Source organism: Juglans microcarpa x Juglans regia, chromosome 5D (assembly GCF_004785595.1).
Source record: "Juglans microcarpa x Juglans regia isolate MS1-56 chromosome 5D, Jm3101_v1.0, whole genome shotgun sequence".
Lineage (NCBI taxonomy): Eukaryota > Viridiplantae > Streptophyta > Magnoliopsida > Fagales > Juglandaceae > Juglans > Juglans microcarpa x Juglans regia.
The window spans coordinates 5403502-5423966 of NC_054602.1; the positions used below are offsets into that span (position 1 = coordinate 5403502).

Genomic DNA, 20465 nt, shown 5'->3' on the forward strand with positions numbered 1-20465 from the left:
CCATTTGATTATCCAATGTAATAATCACTTGTCAAATATGACATTAGCTCCGGTCTTAGCTAGGCCTGGGTAGAAAACCTTCATATCCGAACTGGCCGAATAATCCGACCCGACCGATAAAATGCGAGTTAAAATTTTTTTCGAGTCAAACCTGTGAAATGCCACTTTTAACCCGCAAGTCATATTTTAAGCAATCTGAATGTAGAAACCCTAGCTAGCCTCCCCATTCTCTTCCTCATTCCCCGTCTTCCCAACCTAAGCAACATGTTCTTTGACGAGTTCACTGCTGAAGCAACCCAACTCCTCTATCTTCCCAACCCATTCTTTTTGACGAGTTCATTGTCAATGAGATTGAAGCGCTGACATCCAGCTCCATCTCCCTCAACTTTGAGAGAAATACTAAAAGGTGAGTGTTCCAGAGGATCGAAAAAATACTACTTCATCATTATCATCGTGTTTAAATGGACCACAGACCCTGTATCATGATGGGAAAGAAAAAAAAAAACATAAACGTGTGGTTAGTAATTCATTACTTTTCTTTTTTTTTCATTTTTTTGGCATGACTCGTTGACTACAAGTCTTCCTTTTTTTGTTTCTACCTCAAAAGTTAAAAAAAGAGATTTCCTTCTGATTCAATCTTTCCTTTATTTTGGTTTTGTGTTGTCGCCCCCACTAGACTTTCGTCGTGAGATTGAGGTTGGTGCTGTGGTTCCTAAAATCAAACCCACTGATCTTGATTTTTGTTTGTTTGGGTATGCCAAGAACACAAAATAATTCTGATCTTGAGATCGAAGCCGCTAATCGTTTAAAGAAAAATTTAAACGAGTCAACCCGATATTGAGTAAGGTCGAGTTCTTTCCAATTTTGGGTCGGTTCGGATCGGGCCCAAACACTAAACGGTTTGGTCGGGTTGCAGCCACAACTAACCATTTGGGCCTCAATGATGTTGAATTATATATAATACCTGAAAGGCTGAAAGCACTCAGTATGGAATCCAATTCCAAACTGTAGATCTCGAAATTCAGGCTTTTGTAAAGTTAGACCCCAACTTGGGCTGGGGCTGACTCGTTTGCGGCTCAACATGCAGCGTTATCTTTCTTGTCCAAGGTTAACCCAGAAGAACGATTTATAAAAAAATAAATAAATAAAGTGCTTTGCAACCATTATATGAAGTTAATTAACTTGGGACAACTTGAAAAAGATATACGTTTCTACAGGAGATTCTTGTTTATAGTTGCGCCATCTTGAAGGATGCAAGCGGCAATTGATGGGCGGGCCATCGCAATAAACTAGGTTTCATCAAATTCCTAACTAAAAATAAATAAATAAATAAATAACAAGGACATTTAAAGGTACCATTACTTTGCACAACTCAAATAGTAATATAGCAGAACCAGTAGTTTATAAACGGCATTACCACCAGGTAGTTCCATATCATATTACCATAGATTACAAACTCCTCTCTCCCAACAAGGTAGTAATGCAGTTGACCCGAACCACACCCCAGGAACCGATGCAAACAATCAATTACTCCATTTATTTTCACATGCGTAGGGTGGATCCAAGATCTGATGATCCTCTGTCCAAACTATATATGCCTTTGTCAGGACGGGAAATTACAGGAGAAAAGCAGGCAGCGCGTAGAGGCTCTTCCATCGAAGACATTGTAGAACTCTGTGATTTAATGAAACCTTTGGTCATTTGTTTCCATTCACCGATACTCTCTATAAGCCCTCATAACATCCTTTTCTCCATACCAAGACATATACCATAAATTAGCTACAAAAACTGCTCAAGAAAATTTGTTAAGTGTAATTGAGGGGGGGGGGGTCTCTCTCATCAGGCTCCTTTCTTCTTTTGGTCTTTGGACGGTTTGACTTCCTTTGTGAGCATTCTTGGTGCTATAGCCATAGCCATAAGTTCTTGGAAGAGCAGCTTACAGGCATAGGGAATGTGAACCTACATATGCAAAAGCATTAAAACCCAGACAAAAGGTAAAAATAAAAATAAATCTCACAACACAATAAGATCAGAGATGATGGTCTTGCGTTTTTCTCATGTCTGTGTGTGTTGTGTTGGGGAAGAGTTTGGATTCAACACCCCCACCCATCCAAAAATAGTAATCATAAAAATAATAATAGAAGAGTATGTGAAGATACTGACCTGAACAATGTCTGTTTTGTTCTTGCAACCTCTGCACTCAAAAGAATTCTTCTTCAAGTTTGCAATGGCTATCAACCCACAATGTTCACAAACATGGATTCGGTATGCATCACTCTGATCAAACAACCTCTCTTTGAGAAAGTGAGCAGCACCATGGGCAATCATGCAATCTCGTTCCATTTCTCCAAATCGAAGACCACCATCACGGGACCGTCCCTCAGCTGGCTGCCTTGTCAAGATCTGAACAGGGCCACGCCCACGTGAATGTATCTTGTCATCGACCATGTGTTTCAATCTTTGGTAGTAAGTGGGGCCAAGGAAAATCAAAGCACTGAGACGTCGACCTGTGTGGCCGTTGTACATAGTCTCAAAGCCACGCATTTGATAGCCACATTTGTGAAGAGCTTTGCTGATATTGTCCACCTACAGTGAAATCAAGAACAGGAGACGGGAAAATTTTGAAATTTTGAATAACACGCACTGTAATGCCAAAGGAAGTACTTTATCACCCAATTACTTTTAAAAAAATAAAATAAACTTAGATAACACAATATCACTTTCAAAACTTAAGAAGGGATAACGATTGATGAAAAAAATTGTGTGAAAGTAGCAAATGCTTCTATGACACATCTTTTGGAATCTACAGTTCTGAAGGAGAATGCAACTTACAGTAACATCTGTGAAAGGAGTAGCATCTCCTTCCTTTCCCATGTGAGCTGCAACCTTTCCCATGATACACTCAATCAGCTGGCCAATTGTCATACGTGAAGGAATAGCATGTGGATTAACAATGATATCAGGGGTGATCCCTTCCATGGTCCACGGCATGTCTTCTTGAGTATATGTCATGCCTACTGTTCCCTTTTGCCCATGCCGACTGCTAAATTTATCCCCAATTTGAGGAATTCGAACAGATCTCACCCTTACTTTCACAAACCTCAGCCCATCTGCATTTGTTGTCAGTAGAACCTACCAAAGGATGAGTAAATTCATGTTTAAATTACAAAGGCACCCTGTTAGAGGTACAAATTTAATAATTCAATTAAAGCTCCTGATCCATCAACTCAAAAGACATATACAACAGATGATCAATTCCAAAAAACAACTATTTACTTGATCCACAATTCCAGTTTCACTGTGACGAAGACTGATGCTATGATCACGCCGTGAATATCGTGCATTTATTCCCTGAGCATCCTCCTGAGCAATGGGAGTGGTCTTTCCAATGATCACATCCTCACCTGAAACTCGTGTACCCTAATTTAAGAAAAAAAGTTAATTTCTGGGAGCAAATGGAAATTTTAGGACTATTGTGGCACAACATGCTAAGAAGAACACAAGTTGACATATACTTACAGGAGGTGCAAGACCATCATCATCCAACTTATCATAAGAGCCATGCCTCATACCCTGCAAAACAATATCTGAGTTGAACACCAAAAATTAACTCAAGCAGCAATGACTCGTGAGTGTTATCCAAAACCAAGTTGTCACCATGGTATTGGCCCTGTCTGGCCGTCCGAAATCCTCTTTGACAAGAGTTCCCATCTTCTTCTCCTCATCCCTATGAAAGAAAGAGAAATAAAAATTACCTCCTAAAGGAAGATAATGAAGTATAGAAATTTAAAGGACTACTTATTCAAAGAGGTGTTAGTATGCTTTACCGATATGATCGGAAAAATAGTGACCGAAAGAATCCACGGTCTATAGAGGACTGGTTCATTATGACAGAATCTTCCTGGTTATAACCAGAATAGCAGGCGATGGCAACAATGGCATTCTAAAGCAGAATAATGGGCAGAAATCATCATAAGAAACTTTTAACCAAAAAATAAGTGTGAAAAAGAAACAAGCTATAACGAATTAGATGTTTACAATGCCGGCAGGAAGCTGCCTAAAGTGGAGATGTTCCATGGCACGTGTTGTTACAAGTGGCTTTTGAGGATAATATAGAACATAAGCCAACGTATCCTGTGTTGAAGTAAAGAGAAATAAGAACCTATGGTGATCTGATGCATACTATGCAACAAAAACTCAAAGTAATAATCATAAAGATGGGAATGGAAGTATACCATTCGAAATTGGTAGTTGGTGACATAAATACCCATGGCTTGCTTACCCATAGCTGATTGATAAGTATTACGAGGGGACTATACACCAGTAACAAATTAGTAAGATGGAATGAAAACATGGGTATTTCTTAATCAGATGATGCCCGCACATGCACAAAAAATGCACCTGATTATGGTCTGGAAATGGAATAATTGAAGCACAAACACCCAAAATCAATGATGGGTGGATTTCACAGTGGGTATAAGTTTCAGAATAAGCCTCCTCTGGATTGAGCCTAGCTTGTACAAGATCCTGTCACCAGTTTTTTGCAGTTAGATAGTCTTCATAGCTCCTTTTGAGATGATTGATAAAAGAGGAAAACGAAAACATAATGTGTTGTAACATAATTGTATGGCTCACATTTATGGTCATGGAAATCATTGTGGTCTCTTCTTCTTCCGTGTCAATATATTCAATAAATCCCTTTGAAACAAGATCAACCCAACCAGCATCCTCGGGGGTTTCCTGTCAATTGGAGTTATTACATTGATGTTATTGCCAAATAAATTAGTTGAAAGAACGGTACTAAAAAAATCAACAGCTCACCCTCTGCTGCAGTAAATGGATATCCTTCTTCTTTATGAGAAGCCTTTGCTTCTCCACAATGAATAGTGGACGACTGCAACGGCCATAGTCAGTATATATCCGCAGTTCTTTCAATCGGATATCTCTAACCACCCCAACCTCAGTATTAACATCAACCTACAGATGTAAAGACTAGTCAGCATTCAATACATGTAACATTCAGAGCATAGATGTCCATAACCAATTGATTAAACCTGGAAATCTAGAAAGAAGACACAAAAGTATTGATCAATCCAAAGACCTAGTTTTATGGATCTATTTAACATTAGTACCAGGACATTTCTTCAAGCAAACATAAATGTGACCTAAGGATCTGATTTTGAAAAAAAAAAAAAAAAACAAGAGGCTGGGTTTCTAGGTGGGGGTGGGGGAGGGGACCTTCCCTTGAGATGTTAGCAGAAATGATTTGCAATTATTCTAAAACGTTGCATATGACAAGAACACAAGATTCACTTGTAACGTTAGGGCCCCCAAAAAAAAAATGAACGCAAATCAACATGAATAGATAAGTCATAAGAAAGAAAACTTATTTACAGGTGAAAACGGGGCCAAGTACTGAGCAATTCCACTCAATCACAAGTATATACATAAGAATTTTCTTTTTATAAGTAAACAAGTTCTATTGATAGAAATAGGCACAGCCCAAGCGCAAGGGCCATATACAAGGGCAACACCTAGTCATGATTGTATGTATATACATAAGAAATTACACAAACATCTACTGACCCTTCGCCTCAGCCGTCTCAATGTTTTCACCAACATATCGGGATCTCGATGAATACCAACCCAGCAACCATTAACAAAAATTTTTGTAGCTTGTGGAATAACCGCAGGAGAAATTTCCTGAAATTAAAATAAAACTTCAAACTAGGAAAATAACAAACAAACAAACAGAAAATTGACTGTTCACACAGGATCAAAAGCACGAACCTCAAAATTCTCAGTACCCCATTCTTCCAAAAATTCCAAAATTGGATATGCTGCTGATCCAACAGTTATGTACACCATCAATGCAAGATTCTTTACCAGCCCACATGCCTGATGTTACAGCAAAATAAACTCAAGTGCCCAAGGAAGCAATGGAGATAAGTTTCTAGTGTAAAATAAACAAACAGAAGTCCACAAAAAGAAAAAAGAAAAGAAAGCTCACTTGTCCTTCAGGTGTTTCAGCTGGACACATCATTCCCCACTGTGAATTGTGCAACTGGCGTGGTTTGGCCAATTTTCCTAGTGAAGTATACCTCAATTGAAGTGAAAATGAAGAAAAAAATAACAAATATGGAAATGAGCAACACAATGATTCCAGAATGTTCTATATGGTGGAAGATATTGTTACTATGTTTTACTGATGATACAACTCTATGCAAGCTCACAAATTCAGAAGACAGGACTAACCTACTCATGAAACACAAATAATTTACCTTCACGTCCAATGGGAGAATTTAGTCTTCTCAGATGTGACAAAGTGGAGGCATAAGTTAAGCGATTCAAAACCTGTAAAAGGAAAAAAAAAAAATTGAAAGCCATAGAGTAAGCTCCTATACAAATTGTGAATCTTTAAACTGAAAATGAAAGTAACATAAATTAAGAGAGCAAAGAATAAACACGCAACGAGTAAGATAATAACTAAGGCTTAAACCTGTGAAACTCCAGCTCTTGTACCAGCTGCATTTGCTTGCCCCCAGTTTCCAGTGGCAAGTGAGTATTTGAGACCACTGGTAATTGTTTTTGCTTTGATGGCAAATTGGAGGTTAACATCCTTTCCATTATCTACACACTGTACCATGCACGAAATACATAGGTACAAACCCAGAAAAAGTAGAAACTAAACTAAATAATGTCAGGGTTCATGCAAGGCACCTTCTGCACATAACCTCTCACATCCCTAGTTAACTTTCTGAATAGCTGCAATCATATAAACAATTAAGTATCAAAAAACTAAAAACAATGGTATGAACAGCAATCAATATCCAAATGATTATCGGACACCAAATTTAAAGTAACCTCGAAATTCTCACATGGAACTAACCATTCTAAACAGGCCTCCAAGTAAAGGACCAGCAAGGTCCAGCCTCTTGTTTCCATAATGATCCCTATCATCTTCAGCCCTCCGGCCTAGTGCACAGAGCAGAAGCCGGTGAATAATATATCTGGCAGAAGCAGCAACAAGTTTAACATACATATCACCACCATGATGCAAACTCATATCTAACAGAGACCAAAATTTACCCGAAATAGTAAGCCTTCTTTGTCTCACAAAATTCTCCAACACCTACATGAGGAAGCATTTCCTTTTGAAGAATTTCTTTGGCATACCTGTAAGGAGGATGCATAGAAAGTATTACTCAAAACTTTACACAAAACATCCCAATGCCCAACTAAAATTACCAAAGTACTATATACTTTATCCTCTTTTCCCTAGTTACACCAACGGTTGCTCCTCGTTTTCCAATGTAGTCTAGTGCAACCTGTGGCAAAAGAGGGAGAAACATGGAAAGTTAATAAAGCCCAGAAGCAGGCTTGAAGAGCTAAAACATAACAGAACATATACATTTTAGGAAATTGAGTAACATGCAGTCACTAACAAACTCACATCAGACACCTCCCACCCCAACACCCAAAAAAGGGGGAGCGGAAGCAGGAAAAAATAACCATGTAACAACCATTAGATCAAAACTATCAGGAAATGAGACATCTCAAAAATTACTCAAAACAGCACTTCGGTGCTAGATTAAAAATATAAATGGGTTAAATTTGGATGAGCTGAACTGTTAGATTATTGCACAGCTACAAGAAGCTGAAGCAGACCTGCATCACCACAAAGCAAGGACCTTTTTTCTCCCTCACACTAATTTGCAAAATAAAACATGTGTAACAATGTCTCACACTGCTTAAAAAGTCGGTTACAATATAACAAGACCTCAAATAAAGAACTTAGAACGGGGGGAAGGGGCAACTGATAGCAATAGAGCACCTGTTGATTTTGAATCACAAAGGCTTCTTCCAGGGAGGGACGAAGTAACTCCATCATTTGAGTATCAGCGAAATCATAACATATATGCTCTAGTATGTCTTTGTCAGCAACAAACCCTAGTGCTCGAAATACAATAATTATTGGAATCTCCGTTCGAATATAAGGAAGAGTGGCACGAATGTACTGCCCTGAAGAGCCCTGCAGTAGCATTGAGTGGATTAGACAAAAATATGTGGATACCATAAATTACCTCAATAACTAATAACTAGATAGTCAAACTTTTGAGAAAAACAAAGCCCAAACACCATAGAAATCCCATTACCCCTTTGGCACTAGCCCGAGAAAGCATCCGCACAAACATGGTACTGGGAGGTCTGTTCTGAGATTCCGCCATAGACCGAACTTCTGCCACATAGGCATACTTGTTAGGCTGTCTCTTCTTGAACACATAGACATGATTGGTGCTCATCTTCTCTTGGGCGATCAGAACCTTTTCGCTCCCATTTATTATAAAATATCCACCTTGATCATATGGACACTCCCCAAGCTCTGTTAAATCCTTCTCTGAATTCTCAAACACTGTGCAATAACTCGACCGGAGCATTATAGGAACCTATTAAAATAATTTTTAAGATGAGTAGGAAACCTATTAACATACAATAATAAACAACTCAGAGCAGTAAATTTGCAGAGTCGATTTCAACTTTCAGAAATAAAAATCTCAAACTACGAACCTTCCCTATGAAAACTTTGGTGAAATCATGAGTCTCAGTCACTTCTTCACCATCATGCCCTTTCTTTATAACTCTTTTTTTGACATCCACGTACAAGGGGGCGGAGTATGTTAGATTTCTCAACCTTGCAGCCTTTGGAAACAAGGTTGCTGTTTCTCCATCAGACTCGGTCATCATGGGCTTACTCAAGTATATCTGACCAAAGCTGATCTTATAGATGGTCTGCAGGAGGATAGAAGGGGAGTAGTATTAGAACCCAGTAAAGAACCATGAAAATTATTTGGTACTACTCAAACTTCATTTTATTGGTTGGAAATAATGGAAAGTAAAAAAAAAATCAAAATCAGACTCTCAAATTTCATTAGTCGGACAAACAGGGCAAAAACCCTCCACTCAACCAACCTATGCCTTTTTTCATTTATCCATTCCTTGGAATAAGATCTGTGAAAAAGCAGTGGAGAACCGTTAAATCTATTCCAATAACTCATTAATTTATTGCTGAGTAACTAATAACCCCAATGCCTAAACAGTACAACATATTTGTCACAATAAATTATGCCTTTGGTTGGGATTTTAAGACTACATCTGGTTCTCGAATTAATCGTGCTTATGTTTATCTCTGAACGTTTTCTTCATTTCTATGCAGTAAAAGATTTCCTGCTATAAATGATTGAAGGTTTCTGAAACTAGCTAAAATATAAGAAAACGACAGTTCACAAAAAATGACAAGTCCCTCGATCTCAAGATTAGAGACTCCATTTGTAAAAATCTTATGTGAACATATTTACAATCTTTGTATTTCAAATTCCACCATTCGTTATTTAATTCCACCAGGAAACGACTAAAGCAAACCAATCCAAGCCCAGGGCAATATAACAGATTTAAGCCATCAATTAAGCATTTCAAGTTTCAAGGCAATCCATTATTTAGGGGGAAAAAACCCTCTTGCTATTGTCGGAAAGCTAGTGTAAATGGAGCTTGATATTTGGAACAGCCGAAACCGCTAAAATTGAATTTTCACCAGGATGAAACTTAAGCTCTGCGATTACTAACCAGAAACCCTAAACACTCCCGTTCTCCGTGGAAATTAAAAATTGAATCTCACAAGGAAACCTAAGACGCATAAAACTCCGTTTGTTTCTAGAGATAAAAGCTATCGCATTGGGAAACATGAATTGCGTCGAGAAATCGGACCTCGGCGAAGTCCAACTGATGGCCGGGGTTGTGCTGCGACTCTGGGCGAATCTCGATTTCGGCGGACTCGTCCACGATCTCCTGCATTGTGTTCTGGATGAACTCGTCGAAGGAGTCTAGCTGCTGGCGGACCAGACCCTTCTCCTCGAAGTATGCAGAGATGACGGCCCAGGCGTCCTCCTGGGTGATTTCCTCCTCTTCGTCGTCATCGTAGCTCAACTGCTGGTCGTACTCCTGGTCCTCCTCCATGTCTGTGTGTTTCGAATTCAAAACCCTAAGTGTTGTTGTTGCTTGAGGATGTGATGGTGGTGGTGGGAATGGAAGTGAAACCCTAGCAGAGCGTCGGAGGTCAAGTTGAGTTCCGACTAGAGCTGAAGGAAAGCCGGAGGTGTGTTTGGCTTTATATTTTATAGGGACCGTGGCTTTGGCGGTGTTCGTGGAAAGTACTTTCCATCGCTTTGGCTAAGGCAGTTATGCACTTATGCTGGCGTGGCGTGCGACTGCGTGGCTGATTTGATCTTTGGACAAGTGTCGCAAGATATTCACCTGAAGATGTCAGCTAAAAATAAAATTATTAAGAAGCTAATCGGTGCGGTTTTTTTTTTGGACCAATAATTTTGATCCATCTTTTGTCCAGACCAATTATTCACATAGATAGAATCGGATCGTTAGCTATCGATTCGGTCGATCTAATCATTTTCATTCGGTTCGGACCAGTGTAAAATAGATCAAATATATAAAAAGTCTAAAATCAATTATAATGTTTATTTTTGGTCCATTTATACAAAAAAATAAGAGAATTGGTAATGACTTATACATCTTTATATTTACATAATATCTCTTCAAATTGATCTATATTAAATTATACATCTTTAAAATTTTACATAATTATGAAGAACGTTTCTTCAAATTTAAAAAAATACTTCACTATCTAAACATTATTTTACTATTTTTTCTCTCTCCTACCCTTTCTCTTTCTTAACAGCAACGCAAACAAAGAAATCGAAGAGGACCGAATGGGATTACTAATTGTTTATTTGAAGCATATCAAGAAAAAATAATTCGATAATTGCTTATTTGAAGCATATTAATTTTTTTGAAAAAAAATAATATTTTATTATTATTTAGTTCGAAGCATAATTCAATGTGAGCGTTTTTCTTGATATGCAAAATAAATCTCTAAAAGATGTGGTTTTGCATATCTATATAGAAAAACTAATGTCAATGCTCTAAGCTTTTGAATATAAACTATTTACCCCTATAAACTTTTTTATTCTATTTTCTTTTCTTAACAAATTAATTAAATGATGAAAATTATATTAAATAATAAAATTAAAATTAAGTGACGACCTCTTTAATGTGAAATATCTAATCAAGTTGTTGATAAAATCATTAATTATAATTATACTGACAATGTTACTAACTTAGTACCCAATAATCAATACTTAATGGTATGTGTATGGATTATGATATTTAATACATAATGACCTATATTATGTATATTGTTATATGGTTAATGAATAATTGTATGTTGGATATTTCATCAATGTAACTTAGGTATCTTACAAAAAATAAGCCTTATTATTTTATTTGAGTGTAGAAACCAGAGTATGTACAACTGCATATAAATATATAATGTTATGATTTATCATGTATTCATAATCTCATATAATATATTAGTTCATATTTAATAGTATATTTAATGTTTTATATTGTCAAAGATCATAGGTTAAAGAAAAATTACATAGCTAAGTTATACAACTATATATAAAATACTATATAAAAAAATTTAAATATATATTTCGGTTGGTCTGGTCTGATTCAAAAAAATCACACCCCAAGATCGGACCGAAAATTGAAAATTTGGAAAGTAGTGGATTGAAAGTGACAAGTAGTTTTATCAGTCCAGTTTGATCTGGACCACACCATTCGGTACGATCGGATTTTTCAATCGGGACTGTTTTCTTTCACCCTAATAATAAAAATAAAAAAGTAGTAAACATGCAACATTAGCTTTATAATATTTATAATGGTTAGATAAATTTTTTAGTTAACATTTTTCATTTTAAAACTTGAAATTCAGAGACAAATCTCCTAAAACTTCTGATCTAAAAGGAGAGAAACACATGCAAGGTGGTGAGGAGTAAGGGTTTTAAAATAAAAATGAACACCAAAATGAAATTTTTTGTATTAAAAACTTATTTTTAATATATATATATAAACAGGCAGAGGAGTGAAAACCCGGGTAAGCTTGGTTGAGCTTGGGCCTGGTCCCCTGACACCCAAATGCATGAGAGCATCCCCGCATGCTCAACATGTGTAGACAGGTGCCCCACCCACCCTTGGCGAGGGTCGAACGGCCGGATGTGGAGACACACCATCCACCCTTAATTCTAGGATTTTAATCATTAATATTTCCTGAAAAACCTCAATGCTTTCAATAATTTTATTTCTAAGTGTGGAACCGAAATTTTTTCTTGTCATTTCCATGCCAATAATCTCTCACTAGTCAATAACTAATTGGAGGAAGGTGGCATGCAAAAGGCGATGCATGATTGCCATGTATTGGTAATTTAGGATAGAAATGAGTCGGATGGGATTCATCTCACGAGAAATACTCTATTGATGGCATGGATGATGATGGTTGAAAGTGGACGACGAATGATGTATTTAACCTTTGAACTAAGAGGGAGAGAGGAAGATAAATAAGAAAATGATGGATAAAAGAGAAAAAGAGAAGAAAATGGTAAGAATGGAGTTAAGATAAGTAAAGAAAACAAGAGAAATAAAAGAAAGAGAGGAATATCCTCCCTTTCTCTTCGGTAAGAAGTCTCATGGCAGAGATCAAAGTTTTACAAGGAAAATGATTTGTACAATATTGTTAAAATATCCAAGTGTTGTATAATTTTTTTTAATAAATAGACATATATGAGATACATATAAAAAAAATTTATTTTTTTTTCAGCGGTCCCAGTTTATTAATCAAAAAGAAAGAAAATGCAAAAGTAAGGCCTAGTTTGGAGAGTGAAACTATTTCAACTCATCTCATCTAATCATTACAATTTTTTCAAACTTTAAAATAAAATGTAATAAATAATTCAATTTTTTTCCAAATTCAAAATAAAAATAATATTCTAATAATATTAATTCAACTTTTATTCCATCTCATCTAAACTCATTATCCAAACCAAGCCAACGGGCAAAAAATGGAGTAGAGGTGTAGAACTGGATCCGGATTTGGTTTTAAAAATAGGGCGGATAATCGCCCAGATAAACCCAAAAAAATCCGAGCGATAACTGGATGTAAATCCATATCCGGGTTTATTACATTTTTTTACTTTTTTTAAGACTTTTTAAAATCATATTCCAGCTTTGCCTTTGCATACACAATTTCATGCACTTGATAATTTTTTCCAACTTAACCTTTTGTTTGTTTTCCCATAAAAAAACATTTTTTCTAATTTTTAATAATTTTTTAATAATTATTATAAAATTATTTTTTATTTTATTTTAGTTTGGGATAATAATTTTATTCTATCACATTAGAAGATAAATAAGAATAAAAATTAGAATGATGATAAATAAATAAATTATATTCCATATAATACTTTTCATTTTTTTGAACTACATAAGATATTAAGATTTGAAAATTTAGACTTAACATACAAATGAAGAGAAAAAAAGAAAGTAAGATACACTATTTACCATTATTATAGCTTGCAACATGATATATATATCAATTCCGCTATGGACAGGAGACTTTGCGTAGGAGAGCTGCGCAGGGATGCCACATCAGCATGAATAAAAAAACTAAATAAAAGATGAAAAAAAGCATACCGAATAAAGATGAAAAAGAAAACAGGAGGGCAATTGTAGTTATCCATTGCAACATTGTAGTCCATCACGTCTAGCATTTTTTTACCCCAACATTTCAGAGAGAACCTCCACTTTGCTAGTCATATGCATCGGCTTTAACTCTTGCATATCCAAACATGTGAGTCTGTGACCTTGGTCACCAGCACCAATCTCTCCAGGCTGCTTGGTGAGATGGCCATGGACACCCTGGGCAATATCACAGTGCTTATCGGGATGCCCTCATTTACATACTCAGAGGTTAATAGGAAGGTATTCATTATGCCAAGGCTGCAAAAGAAATAGCACACGCGGACATGTCAACACATGAATGAGCACAACCATGGCAAAATACAGGGAAAATACAAAGAGAAGAATAGTAAATGCATAAACAATAGTAATTCTATACTCTTAGACAGAAATCCTTCCTTGAACTAAAATGAAAGTATACTAGTCTGATATATAATTTTGCAATTTAGAAATTGAGAAAAACGATTATTGACAAAAGTTCAGAAATCGTAAAGATAAAAGGTCCATACTTCCAAATCAACCCAATAATAAAGGGTTAGAAAATCTTACATGTGCAAGAGGCAAAGCAAGTATATCCAGAGTTGGGCTCATAACAAGGGAAACCAACAAAATCATGTCATTTTGAACACAATAAATTGGTATAAGGAACTTAGGAACCATCAGAACTGTCAATTTTAATTTTAAACAAATCATAAATTTAGAACAAAGAAATATGACAAGATTGGGCATTAAAGCCTTAATTTTTTGCTCCTTTTTTCTGTAATTAAAAACATTAACTAGTTAAAAAAAACTTGCATACATTTACTCAAACCAAAATTGCATCATTTCACCAAAAAGAAGCAACAAATTCACAGTTCACTCCTCTGCTACAAGATATTCGAAGTTAACATTAATAAGAGTCCTATAACATCGACTTAGTTAGCATAAATAACAATAAGTAGCCAAAAAACCAAGCATTTAGAACCCAACAACTACAAAATCTAGACTAAAAGAAAAAGACTCATGAGTTCGATCACCCTGCCTACTCCAGACTAAAAGAAAAAGACCCATGAAATATTTGAAGTTTGTGTACACAATAGCTCACATATAACCCTTCTAGAGCAATTCCAGACTTCAAAGAAAAAGACTACAAAAAAAAGACTCAAGGAGGAGACGGAGGAGGGAGATGGCACGGGTCATGACACAGAGGAAACGAAGGAGGGAGATGGTGGGGGTTAGGGTTCAGTTCGTCATCATTTGTCTTGCCAGTGTCTTTCGTTCAGATAGAGGAGGGTGAGGGAGGAAAATGGGAAGGGGAGATGAAACTTTCAGTTTCTCACAGCATGAAACAGACAGATGATGAAACACATAGTATTATTTACCACGTAGATTCCTGCCATTTGTTCGTGCACAGTGTGCACGAAGTATCCTGCATCTAGAGTTTTTCTATATATATTTGTTAGGTAATTTTTGTTCTCGGTCTCTAAGTTGTTATTAGTTGAAAAGATATGAAGCGTTAAAAACAGTAAATTATAAAGCTATCTTAAGGAAGAAGGAACAACTTCATTTTAGTAAATTACTAAGTGGTAGAATTTGAGAATAAGCGTGGCATAAAAGAATGAAGACTCAAGTGCCCGTCACCCGTGTGGTGCCTACAGACCTCCAACATGTTGGAACACTTCATTATCTTAAAAAATATTTTTATAGAGTTTTGAGAGAAGAAAGATAAAAAGTGGTATAAAAATATTATAACTTTAAAATATTATTAGAATATAAATTTTGTATTTTATTTTTATTTTAAAATTTGAAAAAATTGATTTTTTATTTTTATTTTTTTAAATAAGACCCAATTACGGATAACTGGTTACATAATTATATCTGTAATCGGATTCATACTGGATCTGAGTTCATCTTACCCATCCAAGTCCAATCTGGACGAATAGTCGCCCGGATTCACCTGAATTTCTGAGTTCCGGAAAAAAATAGGCTCGGTTGCACACTCCTAAAAGGAGGCTGAAAAGTTTCGAAGGGCCTTTAGATCTATAGATAAGTGGTCAGCGCGAGACAACCATGTACTAACAAGATGCATGAGACAGTTCATTGATTGTGACGGTCTAGCTAGTAGGGGTAAAAAAAATCGATGAACTGGTAAACCAGATGGAGCCGAACCAGTGGGTTTGGTCCAGTACCAGGTTCAGATCGGTCTGGTTCAGTACCAATTCCATATTTCTTAAAATCAGTTGAAATCGATCCAATTCCAATTTTTCATTTTCTAACACCGGACCGAACCGATTCATATACCTATATATATTTTAATTTATTATATTGTATAAAATATTTTTTATATTATATAATTTTATATATAATACATATAATTATATATAAAATAATTTTATATTATATGATAAATTATTAATTAAAATAATATTAAATTTTAAAATCCAATATAAATAACTATATATTTATCACTATAGTCAATTGTATTAGTAGTTATACAAATACTGTACCACTATATATTATAATATACTATAATATATCATTATAGTCTATAATACAATTATAATACATATTATAACAAACTGTAATATATTATCACTATATTATTTATACTATAATATATTATATATACTATATAATATACTGGAAAAATCATATAGGAACGGGTAAAATTGAAATTACCGGTTTAGAAGTGTAACCGGTGTGGTATTAGTTATTCAAATCTCAAAATCGGCATATACTGGTTCATTTTTAAAATATATTCAAAATAGGACCGAATCGGATCGATTACACTCCTACCAGCCAGCATGAAAACAATTGAGATCAGAGGATAGAGAGAATAAGTAGTACAAATTGATATCATTGGAAAATAGGTGTGCTTAATAAATTAGTTGTTTCATCTTGGGATTTAATAATCTTCTTATATGAAACTACGGTACTAAATTATACCAAAGGTTATGAGCCGCCTTCCACTACTTGGCCACTATTCGAGAAACAAATGGATCAGATCGAATATTTGTAATCTCTTCATCACTTCGCTTTTCTCTTCCCAGTTTCCTAGCCTGCTCCGTATTGTTTGTATCGGACCGATTTATATTGGGTTCTCCATTGATTGATCACTATGTTCCTTGATTTGTACTTGTAGTATCTGCATGACATGAAACGCTATAGCAGCTTGTACCCAGGAATCTTCCTTTCACCTTCAAACATTCAAACTACTAATGCATAAATTTGCAAAACCTGTCAGAATGAGAAGAAATAGTTATATTTGATTTATGGTTGTGATTCGGGCAACAATGATACAGTCGAAAAGCTCGTGAATGTGGTTTGCGCGTCGATGTAGTGCTCGTATATACCTACATCCATGAAAATAAGTAATCAATAAATAATAAAATATAAATAAAAAGAGATACAGATTTACGTAATTTGTTATAAAAATCTACGTCTATGGGTCGCTTGAGAGAGAAATCTATTATGATAGTGATTTTACAGTCACTTGTAGCCTCACATTTTTAAAAATTATAAAATCTGGATGTTGAAGTAGAAGCTACCCTTACAAGGAGATTAGATAAGTCCTCTCAAATTTAAATAGATTCCATATTTTTATAGAAGTCTATTTGTTTCTTTGGATCAGTTGTTGAATCACACTTACCTTGTAAAGACATTTAATTTTACTTCTGACTCGAGTCTTAACCTTATCTTTAGTGACTTTATTCCCAACACATACAAACAATTCAAACAATTTTGGTCCATGGAAAAGTAGAATTCCGGTCATATATATGACAAGGACAAGGCGGCACCTATGGATAAGAGAAATTAATGTTTATGTGACACATGCATGCGATCACATAAAATGGGTAGGTCATTTTGTAGTCACATAAACATCGTGTGTGATGACCACCAGATCGAGACATATTTTGAAACACAGATTGTCTTCGGTATCTCTTTATGGCAATTGAAACAATTTCAACTACCACTTATCCCTCTTTTGTAAATTAAAAACCATTAATTAACACCCAACTCATCATCTACCAGGTGAGCAAGGTAATGTGTATATATATATATATATATATATATATATATTGCTGCTGCATATATATATATATATATGTATATGAAAGAGACTATTCTGTCGTCCCAAACGTGCAGGTCGGTGTGACCACTTGGTCAATTTTTTTTATTTTTAACTTAATGATGAAGGAAGTAATTTTAAATATATTAATATATTTTTTTATTTTTTAAAATATTTAAATATATTAAAAAAAGATGAACAAAAAAATAAAAAATTACTTTTGAAACTAACGGTAATACCGCTATGTATATATATACACACACCGCATATATAGAGAGGTTAGTTGAACGAATCAAGAGAAGACATCGAAAATTAAGAAATAGCTAAAGAATTCTCAAAAGCTTACGTACACATGATAACACTGTGTTTTGATGTTAAATTGAATTAAGTTGAAATGATAAAATATTGTTAGAATATTATTTTTTAATAATATTATTATTTTAAAATTTAAAAAAGTTTAATTATTTATTATATTTTATACTAAAATTTGAAAAAATTATAATAATGAATTGAGAATGAGTTATGAACCAATCAAAGCCAGTTATTATTGGCAAACACTTAAAAATTATTAATCAGCTCTTAAAAGCTCACATTTTTTCGTCTTTTTCTACTTGTATATATTTTTACTTGTCCACAGCGTAACACGTATTCATGCTTTAGAAGTTCCAGGCATTTATAGTTTACCAAACCGTTCTGGTTTGAGAGTTGCAAGAGGAAAATAAATTGTGCACCGCGCTTCCAGTCTAGCACACTAGTACAGTACCTCAGTATACTTGAGTTCCCAAAAGAAGCCATTTACAGTTCCAAAAGAAGCCATTATACTTGAGTTCCTTCTCACTTGACTCGCACGACGTTGAAGCTAATCTCCATGACAAAGACAATGATGAGGATCTTCGTCCCTTTGCTAAGGCTCCTAGCATTGGGTGCAACAGTTGCCGCAACCATAGTCATGGCTACAAGCCATGACTCGACCGAAGTCTTAAACGTTGTTATCAAAGCAAAATACAGCTACGAGTCAGCGTTCAAGTGAGTTTTCTTTTTTCTTTTTCCTGCAGTCTGCAGTCTGCAGATTTTCACGTACGATGTTCTTGCAGTTTCGATCTTGTCATTGATTTCAATTCAAAATGCATGCATGGCATACTAGGTATTTTGTGATAGCAGAAGCAATTGCAAGTGGGTACAGCCTTATTGTTCTATTTGTTTCTTCCAAGAGCTCTTCGCTTTGGCGCTTGGTTGTGATCCTAGATGTGGTAATGAAGCTTGTAAATTTTTCATGATTTCTTTAAATAAATCTTATCCAATACATGTTCTTGATTTATCATAAAAAGAAGTAAATTGCTTTCTATATGTTTAGGTTATAACGATGCTACTGACCTCGAGCGTCTCGGCGGCGTTGGCAATAGCTCATGTGGGCAAGAAAGGGAACAGCCATGTCGGTTGGCTGCCTATTTGTGGACAAGTTCCTAAGTTCTGCGACCATGCCACCGGAGCTCTAATCGCAGGTTGTATTGCTGTAATAATATATTTGGTGGTTCTACTCTACACCTTCACAGCATGTAGTGTTCTTAGTCCTCCCTTCAAGCCCTAGACGATACTACTACTTGATGATCTCTGGTATAGAGATTTGTCAACTTATTTTTTTTACCTTTTGCACCGTACCCTTCCTATATATGATCTTATTATTTACATTTTCTGCTGTGTATTATAAGGACCATTTGAATATTTCATCTCATCTTATTTTATTATTATAATTTTTTTATATTATCACATAAAATATAATAAACAATTCAATTTTTTCAAATATCAAGACAATAATAATATTAAAAAATAATATTATAACAATATTTTATTCAACTTTTTACTTTTATCTAAAACATCTCATCTCATCTTACTATCTAAATCGCACCTAAAATTGAATATTGTGTACTATGGGAATTATATATAGTCTTGAGAGTTTAATTACTATTTTGAGAAACAAATAGAAGTACGAGCAATATTGTTGGTATACCCTATTAAATTATGTACACGTTTTGTACAAATTTTTTGTAAAAATGTGTGTCCCATTAAGAAAAAGTAAAATTTTCAAATTTTTTCTTGGTATGGTCTACTTTTCTTTTATAAAAGAGTACTATGCGAACTTGTCCATTTGAGACTATATATCATTTTTCTAGAAATATATATAAATATTGGTGTAACTTCGTATGATATTGTATCTGAAGGATTGACTTGATGCAAACGTATATACGTGCTGAAGGCAGATCGTCGTGTTTTACACGTTTTCACGCGTACATAGGATTCAATTTTAATGCATTTTTATGTAATTAAGTAAAGCTTCCAAGAGTCTAGTGAATTGGGGGGGGGGGGGGGGGGGGGGGGGGGACTATCTAAACAGCTTTTTTTAATTTTTATAATCGAGTGCATAAATTAAAAGAATTTTTGTAGTACTTATATTTAACATGCGCTGAAAATTGTGAGAAGTCGTGGCATTGATCTCCAATCGCGATGTTAATTATCTAATTGCAAGCCAACATCACTGAAAAATCACCGATAGATAGAACTCCTCCTGTAAATAGTTCTTGTGGATACTCTCATGAGAAGTTCTAAGTTTTCTGACGTGGTGAATCCTTTTCACTATAATAATCTGCAATGGCCTGGCAAATTCAATTAAGAAATTTGGCAATTTTTCGGATATTTCTAAGCGACGACCATTGGACGTACGTCCACTATAAAAAAGATAACAAAACAATTTCGCCTTTACAAGTTAAACCACCGC

At 35.2% G+C, this 20465-nt stretch overlaps 2 protein-coding genes across 2 annotated transcripts; one reads left to right on the forward strand and one right to left on the reverse strand.

Annotated features, from left to right (window-relative positions):
- Window positions 1-1345: 1345 nt before the first annotated feature.
- LOC121266340 (DNA-directed RNA polymerase II subunit RPB2) lies at window positions 1346-10205 on the reverse strand. Its single transcript, XM_041170143.1, has 25 exons — window positions 9763-10205; window positions 8569-8790; window positions 8157-8447; window positions 7835-8032; window positions 7264-7328; window positions 7090-7176; window positions 6890-7010; window positions 6721-6765; window positions 6500-6637; window positions 6282-6354; window positions 6011-6087; window positions 5791-5898; window positions 5587-5703; window positions 4822-4977; window positions 4636-4740; window positions 4402-4527; window positions 4236-4313; window positions 4039-4134; window positions 3828-3943; window positions 3658-3727; window positions 3520-3573; window positions 3277-3420; window positions 2833-3132; window positions 2164-2586; window positions 1346-1959 (listed from the first exon to the last, which is right to left on the reverse strand). The coding sequence occupies exons 1-25, from the start codon at window positions 10009-10011 to the stop codon at window positions 1840-1842; spliced, it is 3579 nt and encodes a 1192-aa protein (XP_041026077.1). The 5' UTR covers window positions 10012-10205; the 3' UTR covers window positions 1346-1839.
- An 8355-nt stretch (window positions 10206-18560) lies between these two features.
- Window positions 18561-19280, forward strand: LOC121266344 (CASP-like protein 1C1). The gene is made up of 3 exons (XM_041170147.1): window positions 18561-18718; window positions 18837-18942; window positions 19047-19280. The coding sequence occupies exons 1-3, from the start codon at window positions 18561-18563 to the stop codon at window positions 19278-19280; spliced, it is 498 nt and encodes a 165-aa protein (XP_041026081.1).
- Window positions 19281-20465: the final 1185 nt, after the last annotated feature.